At 33.0% G+C, this 13138-nt stretch overlaps 1 protein-coding gene and 1 long non-coding RNA gene across 6 annotated transcripts; one reads left to right on the top strand and one right to left on the bottom strand.

The window, feature by feature from the left end:
- Window positions 1-8283: 8283 nt before the first annotated feature.
- LOC105771506 (uncharacterized) lies at window positions 8284-9967 on the top strand. 2 transcript variants are annotated; one of them, XR_008197035.1, is made up of 5 exons: window positions 8284-8469; window positions 8750-8860; window positions 8977-9141; window positions 9277-9346; window positions 9437-9967. It is a non-coding gene; the product is annotated as an uncharacterized LOC105771506 (long non-coding RNA). The 2 variants fall into 2 exon arrangements; XR_001126533.2 differs by having other exon boundaries at window positions 8284-8860.
- Window positions 9968-10481: 514 nt separating this feature from the next.
- Window positions 10482-12809, bottom strand: LOC105771605 (protein CUP-SHAPED COTYLEDON 1). 4 transcript variants are annotated; one of them, XM_012593034.2, is made up of 4 exons: window positions 12723-12809; window positions 12181-12404; window positions 11386-11666; window positions 10482-11250 (listed from the first exon to the last, which is right to left on the bottom strand). In XM_012593034.2, exons 1-4 carry the CDS (start codon window positions 12737-12739, stop codon window positions 10738-10740), a joined length of 1035 nt encoding a protein of 344 aa, XP_012448488.1. In that variant the 5' UTR covers window positions 12740-12809; the 3' UTR covers window positions 10482-10737. The 4 variants fall into 4 exon arrangements, with proteins under 4 accessions (XP_012448488.1, XP_012448489.1, XP_012448490.1 ...); XM_012593035.2 differs by having other exon boundaries at window positions 10482-11247; XM_012593036.2 differs by lacking the exon at window positions 12723-12809 and adding an exon at window positions 12508-12669.
- Between the last annotated feature and the right edge of the window lie 329 nt (window positions 12810-13138).

Genomic DNA, 13138 nt, shown 5'->3' with positions numbered 1-13138 from the left:
AATTTTGGGCGTTACAAGAGTGCTAACCCTTCCTCGTGCGTAACTGACTTCTGACCCTGTTTTCTCAAAATTCGCAGACCTAAAATTATTTTGAAAGTGATCTGATCACACCACAATAAAAGATCGGTAGCGACTCAAAAAATGGTTTCGAAAACCTATACATGCCATTATAAACATTGGCCAAAATACTCAAAAACTACTGAATTGACTGCTGGATAGTGTGATAGATCTTCAACAAGCTTCCAACCGATCACGCTTCCGTAAATCTATAAAACAAAGGAAAGAATCTACGTAAGCAACGAGTTCTTAGTAAGCTCGTATAAACTTAAACATAACTTACCTCGTCATTTATACAATTTAAAGATTAACATATGTAATGACCCTATAGTTAGGGGCGTCAAAAAGTGCATTCCCTAGACTTCATTCTCATTAATAGGACTCATAAATATTTAATAAAAATATTTACGAAGTTAGTTGTGTAGTTAATTAGATTTTGATTAAGTGAATTTTGTGAAATTAAAAGTTATTAAGTATAAGGACTAAATTGCATATAAGGTAGAAGTTGAATTATGATTTAAAAATAATTAAAGGGACTAAAGAAGAAATTATACATTTGTTTCTTTAAGTGGATGGTAAATGGGTTAAAACAATTAATGATATGATATATATATATATTATAATAGTTAATAAATTTAAAAGTATGTAAACATATATTATATGATATATGATATATGATAAAAACAAAATAAATGAAATAATAAAAGAGATAAAAAGAAAGTAAGTGGAAAAAGGTGAAGAGAAAGACATGCAAAATGAAAGAAAGAAAAAGAAAGAAAGAAGAAAAGAAGGAAGGACGCACGGCACCTAAGGGTTTCTAAGTTTCAACTTCAATTGGTTAGTCAATTTAGTCCATTTTCTTGTAATTTTTATATTTATGGAATCTCTGTGTTCAGTACTACTCGACCCATGTTGAAATTTTAGCATTGATTAAGATTTTAAATGTTGTTAATGTTGAATAGTTTTAGTATTAGGGATTAAATTGATAGATTTTTAAGCTAGAAATGAAAAAGGATTAAATTGTAAAACAAATTGTAAATTTTGAGTAATAGGGACTAAATTGTGAAAAAATTTGAAATTTAGGGGTTTAATTGAAAATAGAGAGCTAAATTTATCTTAAAGTTAAATTAGTATAAAAATATGGGATTAAATGTGAAGAATAAAAACTAGTCTCGATTTAGGGACTAAATTTGAATTTAAGCAAATATTGAGTAAAATTTGAAATATTCAATGTGGAATTGAATTGTGTCGTATTGATGTATTTTAATTGTTTTAATTTCGTAGCTAACGTTTTACCGGAATCCTCGACTAAAAAGGGGAAGGATAAAACCGACGTCGAATAGCTCGGAATCCAAGGTTTGTATTTCTATAAATCCGGACCTAGTTGTTAATTGTTGTATTTTGATTTAATGCATATGGTAAGTGGTTGAGGTGAGTCTTTTTTTTGGCACTTTGATAGTTGATTGAAATGGATTGAATTAGTATATACATTATGAATGTATTGATTATTTGAATTGAAATGAATATATATGTAAATGTGATGATGTGCAAATATGAGAATTGGATATTGGTTGTATTTGAAAAGTGAAATGAAACCCTATTAAATGTATCGGGCTGAGTCAAATATAGATGGCATGCCATAAGATAGGAAGAGTTCAAGGATTTCTTCAACTTCGAGTCGATGAGGCATTGGGTGCCAATTTGCTTTGGTTTAACTAATGAGACACTAGGTGTTAATTTATATAGCGCTGGGCGCAGTTATTAATTCGGATTTATCCGATGAGGCACTGGGTGCCAAACTAGTGTGTTGGTTGGACCCGTGTATCCGTCTGAGTCCGAGTCGTTTTAATAGGCGTAATTAAATAATAAAGTTCTATGATTGATATTGAAATGACAAAATATATGAATTGGAAATGGAAAAGTGGATTGATATACGAAAGGTGGAAATGTTGTGATCATAAATGAGATATATGAGTAATGTACTCATGGATTAAATATAGTTGGTTTATGCCATTGTTAAAACGAAATGTTGAATGATATATGAAAAGCTATTTTTATAGCAAGTGATATTAATTGAGTTTATGTTAAACTACCTAATAGAAGAATATTTGTGAAGTTGAGCAAATAACGATATAATGTGGTATTATGGATGAAATTGAGATGGTGATAAATTACAATTGCTTGTTAGATAGTAATGTGATTATAAAATTCAAATTGAGCATTCATGTATCTTTATGTCTTTAAATGTTTGGATTATAGAAATATCACTGAGTTTTACTCAGCGTATGGTTTTGTTTTTCGTGCGCAGGTTAGGTACTTCTCTTTTGATCACCGACTCAGCATCAAACAACGATCTCGATCTCAAATGTGGTGAAGTTTACCTTTTGTGATGGCATGTACCTAGGATGTCTTAAATTGATAGTTATTTTGTGAATGGTTTGTAATAGAGTTATAAGTATAATGTTGGATTGAGCATATGTTTGTGTTTGGAGCTATAATTTGGCATGCTGTTTTGAACCAATGCTTATTAAGTGTGTGTAAATTTAAGTTTATGTTTTAGTAGTTATAAGCTAGGCTAAAATGATTGATTTTGGCATGTTTAAAACTTTGATTTGAATGATGCATGGATGAAATGTTTTAATGGTATAATTTGCGGTACCAATGAGGGTACATTGGTTAGGCACTTAAGACGATTGTTTTGGCATGTTTTGAGTATGTTTGATCATGTTTTGAATAGGTTAAATGATTCGTAATTGAGTTTCTTAGTGCCCAAATAAGTAGGAAATGGTAAACTTGAGTTTTAATGTACTTTTGGGTGCACACAGCCTGGTCACACGGGCGTGTGTCACACATGGGCAACACACATGGGTGTGTGGCCCAAGTTAGAGAGTTACACAGCCTGAGACACGAGCGTGTGTCTCAACCATGTGAGGTACACAGTCTGGCCACACGAGCTTGTGAGGCACACGGCCTGGCCACACGGGTGTGTGATCTCTGCAGTTGAATTTTTTCTAACTGTTTCCTAAAATTTTCAAATGTTCTCGATTTAGTCCCAAATCGTTTTTAAATTGATTTTAAGGCCTCGAGGGCTTGAATAAGGGACGGTATGCATGCTTACTGATGGATTATGTTGTGATTATTGAAATGTTTTGAATTGAATAATTTAGGTAACGTTTATTCGGTAATGCTCTGAAACCCTGTTCGGGCAACGGATACAAGTTAGAGGTGTTACAACATAATTCATCACCAATGCCATAAGCTTAGTAAAAGCCTAAACAACATCACCATCTCACATGTTAGTATACTTGTCCATGAATCAGATGAAATCATTCATAAGATATATAAATTTCCATATGTACTAACATCATTTAGTTCATAAAACCTTTCATAAATTCATGATTCAATCCATTTGCATACTTACCATTTCATTCCATTTTCTTACCTATTGAACCATCTAGAATTATATCAGATACTCGGGAAAGCTCACACAAAGTGTGCCTTGACATATAATCGTAACATTTTCTTTACATCAATGCTCACATGAGCCGTGAAATGGGTCTGCTCACATGAGCTGTGGGTCAGAATATAAGCTACACGATGTTGCTCACACAAGTTGTGTAGAATCCGCAACAAATGCAGGATCTTAGCCATTGGTAGGACATTCAAAACTAACACTAGAAACATGAAATCCCTAATGACATGTCATTTGTATCCTAAGAATTCTTAAGGTTCAACTGGGACTCAATATCCATCAATTTGTTATAGCATTGATACATATATATAAGTTCGTTTATATTAAATCAACATAATGAACATTCAATTTAACTAATATTAAAATGATTATAGTTCATAGAACTTACCTCGATAATTAGGGCATAGTAATATGGTCGAACTAATTCGAAGCTTTAGCTTTTCCTCGATCTAAGTCTGAACGTGGTTTACCTAGTATTTAATTTAATCCATATTTCATATTTATGCAAAATTACCAATATGCCCTTAATATTTTAACTTTTCACAATTTAGTCCTTAAGCTAATAACTTAAAATCTAACCATTTTAATTTAAATCCAACCTAACCCATGTTGCAAAGGACCTTAAAGCAACTCATAATTATCAAAAATTCAAAACAAAACCCTAGGATTTATACCTTTAACAATTTAATCCCTATTTTTAAAATTCATCAAAAAATCACTTAACAAAACTTGTTTATTTTTCAACAAGGATTCATAATCTATCAATTAACATCAAAAATCATTCAAAATCATTCATGGTAAGTCCCCAAACCTTTAATATTTTTAAAAATTAACCCCCGAGCTAGCTAGATTAAGCTAAAACGGACTCAAAAACATAAAAAATCATTAAAAATGGGGATTGAATTCACTTACATGAAAACACCTATGCTAGCCAAACCTTCAAGCCCTAAAAATGGCTATTTCCTTCTTCAAATTTGGTGGAGAGACTAAGTGAGGAAGATGATACAATTTTTTGTTTTATTTAGTTTAGGTTAATTTATCAATTTACTATTTTAACCTTGGTTAATAACTAAGCAAAACATCAAATCCATGTCCATATTTTTCCACTAATTTATTAAATGGTATATTTACCATTTAAGTCCCTTATTTTAAGATTTCATAGCCATTAGAATCCTTTAACTAATAGAACTCAACTTTTACACTTCTTACGATTTAGTCCTTTTCACTTAATTAACCATTTAAACATCAAAATTTCCTAACGAAATTTTAATACAGCCTTAATATATTCTTCTAGACATTAAATAAATAATAAAATAATAATTTACTCATCAAAATTGTGGTCCTGAAATCACTATTTCAGACACCACTGAAAACGGGCTGTTACATGAAGATTCATTTGGAGCATTTTCAACTTGATGCTTATCAAAGCACGGAGTTGCAAAAATCTTCTAGAGTTTTCGATTTGTGTCTAGTGCTAGCTAAGATAAATAAGTTAAGTATTTATCTTCTTCTTGATAGAATTATTCGTCTTGTGCTAACTCTTCTTGTGTCTACTATAACAACCGAACGAGCATTTTTAGCCATGAAAATCGTGAAGACAAGGCTTCGCAATAGAATGGAGGATGATTTTCTTTCAACTTACTTGGTAGCATACATCGAAAAAGAGATAGTCATTTGGATTTAGAAGTTTCGCCCCTTGGAGTAAAATCCTTATCTGTCCTTGCCTACTAGTATACAAATTTATTTTCATATTCAGTATAAAAATTATAATAAATTAATAATATGCATATGTACAAAATTACAAATAAAATAATAAAATAAATTAAAATTAAGTTTTAAGTTGAAAGGAATAATATAGATAGTAAAATATGTAAAACTAAAGTTTTGTGGATAAAAAATATCAGTTTGGCTTTTTTACCTCAATAATACAAAAAATAATTAATAACTTAAATGGTATGCCCATGAGATTATTTACCAAAATGGTACATTTGCTACAATTTTCTGTTGGGGTAATTGCCTCCGAAGCCTATACTAGAGAAGTCGATTATGGGGTGATTTTGCTTTCTACAATCAAGGGTGGAAGTCGACATGGAGGTTTCAATCAACAGTCGTTATCCGGTAATGGATCGGGGTATAACCGGGGAGCCAATGGACGGTTGTTACACAGCCACGAGCTCAATTTTTTCGAATGCCCAAAAGTGATGCCTTATAAATACCATCTAGAAGTTTGATGACATATTCATACGGAAAAAATCTAGGGCTTCCTGCTATAATCGGTGTAATTTTTTTCCATTTTTAGGTGACAGTGGGGAGCGCCTATTGCGATGCAGTAAAGGTGATGCTCATTTTAGGACGACGATAGTTGTCGTTATTTCGCAACCCATTAATAACTACAATTGTTGCCACGCCGACCCGAGTTTGACTTCTACTGTGTCAGAACATCCGCTCTCCACCTAAGAGTCCTCTTATGTCCACTTTGGTGTCAACCTTCGAACAAGAATGAAAGGTTAAAGATATCGACTGCTTGGAAATATTGAAAAAAATTATGTTGATTACACTGGAAGTTCCCAAAGTTTTTCTGTATGATTATGACATCAATCTTATGTATGATATATATATAGGGCATTATTTGCGGGTATCCAAAAAGCTTGAACTCCTGACCGCGTAACGACTGTCACCTAGCCCCCCCGTTTATACTTGAACCTGTGACCACATCACGACCGCCAATTGGGATCTCCACCTAGATTTCAACCCCTGATCATATCAAGCATTATTACCCCGAAACTTGATTTCCCCACGATGGGTTTCTAAGGTAATGGTCCTATCCCGCCATGACATATGAAATGTATGCGTGCTAAGACGCGTTATCACATCCCCACCCCTCAAAACTACCTAAGAAATTTTTGTCGTCTTAGTCGCAAACCCTAAACACTTTTAAAATACCCTAAACCCTAAACTTTAAAACCTAAAAATTTTAAAAAGCCCTAACAGCTAGACGTGCTTTCACTTTCTCTCTCCTAAAATCGACCTATTTTTCTAATTAATTTTAAAACCGGCCTAAAGGCTAAATTAAAAAAATGTCTTATCCTTCTAATTTAGCCCTCGTTTGCATTTCAAATTAGGAAAATTGAGAACATATCTGCCTCCATCAGCTAAGCCTTGCATGTAGATGTAGATGTAAGAAAAATCTGACCATGAATTCATGACAACAATGATGGAGTGAAGCCCACGTTGGAATTAAAACGTATGATCATCCAAATGCAATACAATACAGGAGACTCTACTCCACAAACTATCTATGGCTAATGCCTGTCACTATTTCTGTGTAATGCACAAGGGGTGAGTTTGGTAGTTTTTTTATTTTTGGATTTTTTCGAATAGTTTATGATAGTTTACTTAATTTTCGTTCTCGAGTTTTTATATTAATTTTGAAGTTTTGAAAATTTAAATTTATTTTAATAAAAATAAAATTTGTTAAAATAATTTTTCAAGTAAATAAAAATAATTAATAATTAATAATTCTTACATAATTTTTTAAAAAATTATATAAAATTTAAATTATTTTTCTATTTTAAATATATAATGTTTATTTTAAATCCTAAAATTAAAATTAATTATAAATTAAATAAAAATAAAAATTATTTTATTTTTAAATTTGTACTACTTAAACCATTCAAATACCTCAATTTAAATTGTCAATTTTTCTTGCTTAGCCTGCACAACCACAATTTACACAAAAGTACCTCAATTATAGAGACTAGATCAAATTAGTTTCTCATAATTAAATGTATCAATTTAAACCCTTTGCTATTAAAAAGAATAAAATAATGCCAAAGTATATCCGATTTAATGTTTACCGTTAAAAAATGGCATGGAAATTATTTTTTCATTTACAGTATAACTCCAAATAAGAAGTACAAACTATAAAAATTTTAAAATATCAACTTCATTACCATAAATGATATTTTTAACTAGCAAATGCTACCTCTAATTGATTTTTTTATTAGTAGAAGGACTAAACCAATTTCTGTAAGGCAATGACATTATTGGCCTTTCAATTTTACAAAAATAGGTATTTTAGCCCTATTTTTAAATTTGTATTTTTTTTAGCCCTTAAACTTACATTATTTGTTAAATAATCCCAAAATGAATGAAAAGTTAACGTCTACTAACTTTGATGACGTGACATACAAGTGGATTGTCACATGGATGCTAAGTTAGCAATTAATTAATTTTTAAATATAAATAATTCAAAAAATATAAAAAGATAAAAATTAACATTATTAAAATGTATAATAATTATAAAGAATATTTTTTAATTTAAAAAATAATAATTTCTAATGTAATTACACATGGACTTTCATGTGGATGACACGTCAACAAAATTAACCGTCATTAACTTTTCCATTTATATTGGAGTGATTTGACAAACAATATAAATTTAAGGGCAAAAGAGATAAAAGATTAAATTAAAAGTTAAAATGATTTTTTTTGTTTTTTTGTAAAGTTAATAAAGAGAATTATTTGATTTATGTTACTATAAAAGCGTTAGGGTCAGTCAAGTCAATCACTGAAATTGGGAGCTGAAAGTTGGGCCAACCTGTACACATTTACGTATAGTCCAATGTGATTGGGGCTAGATGTTATCCGAAACACAGAAAATAGCCCAACCCAATCGTGTGGAGATGGACAATGCCAATTCAAATATTTGATGTATTCGTTCCTTGATTCTTCTTGCCTTTCCTTTCCCCGGCGAGTGTTGGCGGCTTCGTAATCGCCGGATGGCAGCCTCAAACTCAAAGTTCGTCATTTTCTCCCTCTACTTTTCACCAATATCAGATATGATGTCTCAATGGAGCCACTGCTTGCATCGGACGCCTCCATTTCCACTTCTCTCAACTTGGCGTTGGATCAACTCATGTCTAACATCCGTCTTCTTGGTTAGTCTTCCTTTTCCCCATTCCCCACTTCACTGCTTACTGTTATCATTCTTTCTATTTTTTTCTCACTTTAGGACTTCGTTTCCTTTTTATGGCAACTTGAAATGCTTTCGCTCATCCACTTCTATTCAACATTTCATTTCATTCTAGTTTTATTAGTTATTAGAGTAGTTTAAGCCTCAATTTTCGTTTTTTTCTTAAATGTAGATTTATGTTCATCTTTTTTGGCTAATTACAAATCTTGTTTTTTTTCCCTCGTATACAAAATCAAATGTTGAAGAGACATCTCTAGAATTGAAAACCAAGGATGAGATGATAAAGCGGGAAGACAGGATTATTCAAGAAATCTGACAGCATTGCGGCCTTGCACACTGAATTATCATCTCTTCAGGTTTCTATTTTCCTCTAACTTATTTTTGAAAAAAGAAGAAGAAGAAGAGCGTGCTTCAAAGACACATGGCTAACCCTCTATTCCATTGCTAAAGGCTATACTTTGTTGTTTCTCAGAAAAAGGGAACCTCATAAGCTGAGGAGCAGCTGCAAAAGGCTCGTGCAGAGGCTCTTAAATTTCAGAAACAGATCGCTGTTAATTAAGGGTCTTCCTAGTTTTACGATTAATGAAGCTCATTTTTCAGCATTTTAATGTGACTTCTGGTTGTCCAGCTAGAGATTGTAAGTTTCTTCTTCTATTTTAGTTTGCTGAAGTATGTGGAATTGCAATTTTGTTGTCGCTATGCGTTGCCATTAATATATATACACGAATGCTTTTCTTATGGTTCACGTCCTATGTTGTAATCATGTCTACAGTATAAGAAAAATCAATAAGTAGCAGAAGAACGCCATAGCAAAAGCGGATGTAGCTCTTAAATTTGTTGAGGTAGGTTAAGGTTAACAAGGTGCAATATCATACTTGCACTAGATGATGGTCCTTAACCATATTTCTAACTATATTATTTTATTTCAATAGGAGGAATTGTTGAAGGCAAAGTTTGAGGTCTCTTTGAAAATGAATGAGTTGATGGAGGTACTAAGTTTGCTTGGCTCATTGTGCTATGCCCATGTGGCATTCTTTTGGAGTTTCTTATGACAAAATTTTCTAAGAGAACTTTGTAAATTGTAATCTGCTATTTGCCGGTTGTAGTAATTATTTCTTCAGCTGAAAGAATTCAAAAATGTTATGGGCCTTAGCTATGAAAGTTTCATTAGACAGAGTTACTACTTTTAAGGGGAGACTTTGGTGCTGTTTGTCCCTACAACCTTTTAAGTAATTGTTTTCTTTATCTAGATTTTCTCTTTGTTGGAGTCATCTTCAATACCGGAACTGTAAATTGGAAATCTTAGTTGGTATTATGGTGTTATTTTTGTCCAAATTATATGTATTAGCTTCAAAATAGTCTACAGCGACTGTTATTGATTGTTAACAAGTGCTTGAGTGCAGATCCCCAAATTATATGTATTAGCTGTGTGTACAAGTTATTCAAGTTATTGATTATTGAGACCTGCTGCGTCTATGTGTACCTTGAGCATTCGGGTTATACTGGTTCTATGGCTGTAAACATTTTTGTGCAGGCTGGTGCTGGTGCAGATGTTGAGTTTGAAACTACGGGAATCAGAACTTCTATTTTCCCTCTTTTTGTTGGATGTAGAACCCCTCGAATCTTGAGATATCTCATGCTAGGGGTATAATTTTATTTATTTATACTTCTAGATTCACAATGGAAAGAAGTCATACTTTAAGCAGCAGAACTCATGAGATGTATGGTAGTGTTAAAGGTTAATAATTATTAGTGATTTCTTATTTTGATTTTCCATTCATAATTATGCCATCGGCTTTGGCTTTGTTAGCTGTTTGTCAATTTGCATGTGCTTTCTTTTTTTCATTTTTGTTCAAAACGAGATCTTAAGGAGCGATGAGGCAACTGTGTTTAAAGATTAGATTCATTCTGTGAGCTTTCGTATTTAGGATGAATAGTTTAAAATAAATTATGGCGAAATTTCGTAGTGGCAAAGGATTATAAAAGAAAGTAGGTTACAGATGATGATATTCATTTTCTGCAACCATCCATAATTGAGAGAGTTGAGACATACAAAAACAGAAAGAGGCCCAGTTTTAGGCTAGAGCATATAAATTCCTTATTATCTATGAGAAGATGACCCCATTAAATTCCCCAAACTATTCCAATTTAAAACATATACTACCAAACTTAACCACTGACTAATACTAAAAACAAAAAGCATGCTTGGGGACATTGGATTTTGCATTGTCCATTAGTACGTGGGCCAATAGTTATCCAAGTCCATGCAATGGTCCATGCTCAAGTATCTGTTGGTCGGCCCATTTGCATTCTGAGTGGTGATCTCTGCACCATAGCCACCCTCCGCGCCAAAAGTAGCGGTGTTCATCAAAGAGGGCGTAACGTCTTGGTGCTGCAGCATTGGTGGAGGTTGGGGAGGTTGCATTGGTCGCATCACAGGCTGCGTGGAGCCTCCTCCAAGATTTAAATTCAGTCCGGATATAGTAAACCCTCCTGGAACTGGATAGTTGATTTGGGATGGAATAGGTAGATTGGCACTACAGCTAGGACCACCCCTTAGAACCCTTGAAAGCTCCGCTCCCATAGACAAGTGATAGTTCTCCGCCTGCATCATTGGTAACAGACTTCCTCCTCCTATATCTAAATTGTAGGGATTCACTGCAGCTCTGGATTGATTTGAGGCTGACGGATACTTCTTCAACCCCGCACTCTTCTGAAACACGCGGCAGACCACCCATTCCTCCTGCTGAAGTTACAACGGGCATGGCATGGACTTTATTAATGTCAGATTAGGAATTGAACTGATATAATATTAGGTAATTAATGAATATATAGTAAAATCAAAAGTAGCAGATGGGCAGATGGTGAAGGGGGTCCGTACCTTGTTAGTTCTAAAAGATGATTTAGAGTGAATACGGTACTCATGCATGACCCAATTGGTTTTCTCCCCTCTAGGAGCTCTCCCTCGGTAAAACACTAAGGTCTTCTTCATCCCAACCAACTCTGATGTGACTCTACTGTTACTGTTGAAGATCTCCTTGTCCTTTCCCGTGGTCTTCCAGTAACCTGTGTTGGTTGCTCGGTTTGTTCTTACACCAGTAGGGTATTTTCGATCGCGAAGGCTGAAAAAGTACCACTCTTTTTCTCCCATTTTTGCCTTCCCTGTTGATCACTCCAGATTAGGGTTTGGTAAGATCCATCATATATACAATATCAGCAGTCAGCTCATCTCATACAATAATTATTATATATATATGCAAAGATTATCTCTTTGTTTCTTAAAGAATATACATATATATACATACATGTAAGTATAATATGCTAGAAGAAATGATAATGCAAGTTTATCCATTAATTCAAGCTTCTTAATTTGAAAAGCAGTAGGTAAACCAAAAAAGCAATTTACACTGCAACTCTAATTTTGTCGTAAACTTCCTTTTCTTTAATAAAATATTTTTCCTGAGATTAAAGAAAGCAAGTTATGTATAGAACTTACCTATGTTGATAGCTGCAGCCTTTCCATATTGGAAGAAAGAACATAAATATAATTGAATTTGGCCTTTTCATAATTTGTTTCAGAAGACTAAACATGATTCAAAGATGCGAAACGTATGAAGATCTATATATATGTTTTATGGAGAAAGTAAACAAAGGAAATATAGGTAGGTTAAAGTACCAGGAAGGTCCCAGGGCTCGCATTTGTTGAGATCAACGTCGGCAATTGCTCTTCCAGTAAAGTTAGCATCTGAAATCTTGTTTACAAGATAGAAAGTGATGAGCTCTTCATCAGTTGGATGAAACCGAAATCCTGGTGGCAAAGTTTCTTCCTTTCCCTTATCTCCTTCCATTCTTATTTTTTTCCTTTCAATAATTTCTGCTTTTCTTCTATTTAATTTGCTCCTGTATAAAATATATAATATTGTAAAACAAATTGAAAAAGAAAAAAAAAACCAATAGGCAATAGACAAAGGAGGAAGCAAGCAAGGAGAAGTGAAAAGAGTACGGCGATTAATTTCCTTCCCAAATAACAGAAATGAAGCAAGCAACGTTGAAAACCTAAGTAGCTTACTTGCAAACAAGATAAACAAAAACAAAAAGAAACAAGTATTGAATAACAAATTCTTCGATTAGGTTTCGCTGCTTATATATATATATATATCATAAACAAAAGTGTTTTAAAAAAAAAAAGAATAGCAGGCAGCTGGTTGGTTTTCTTACTTTGCTAGCAATAGCATGCACAAGAAAGAAAGAAAGAAAAGGAAGGATTTAAACCATATATCATGATTCTTGCAGGGTGTGTATCTATGAAGCTCTCACCTACTATGGGTCTTCACTTTGAAGGTACACTATATATTTTGTCCACGTCCTTTATATTTTATTTATTTATTTACTATAATCTTTTTATTTTTAATTCTAAAATAACAATATGCTTAGTCATATAAGAAATCCCTTTTCTGATATTTACGCCATTGCCCTCTTGTCCTGGAGGTTAGATCCAGTCAAATTAGCTTGTTTTTCTACTGCTCACAAGTAAATGAATATTTCTACCAAAACCAATTTTATATATTTGCTGGCTAGAGCAAACGAAGTTCAACAAGTCGTGTGTGTATATATTTATCTTGGTTATGGTTATG

This window comes from Gossypium raimondii, chromosome 6 (assembly GCF_025698545.1).
Source record: "Gossypium raimondii isolate GPD5lz chromosome 6, ASM2569854v1, whole genome shotgun sequence".
NCBI lineage: Eukaryota > Viridiplantae > Streptophyta > Magnoliopsida > Malvales > Malvaceae > Gossypium > Gossypium raimondii.
This window is presented reverse-complemented; position numbering and strand designations above follow the sequence as displayed.

Excerpts from the sequence above, each read along its gene's own strand:
- LOC105771605 (XM_012593034.2), bottom strand. Across the intron at positions 11,667-12,180 it reads CGAGCCCTGGGACCTTCCTG|GGAAGGCAAAAATGGGAGAA; the intron begins GTACTTTAACCT and ends AGTGATCAACAG. Across the intron at positions 11,251-11,385 it reads CATCTTTTAGAACTAACAAG|CAGGAGGAATGGGTGGTCTG; the intron begins GTACGGACCCCC and ends TTGTAACTTCAG.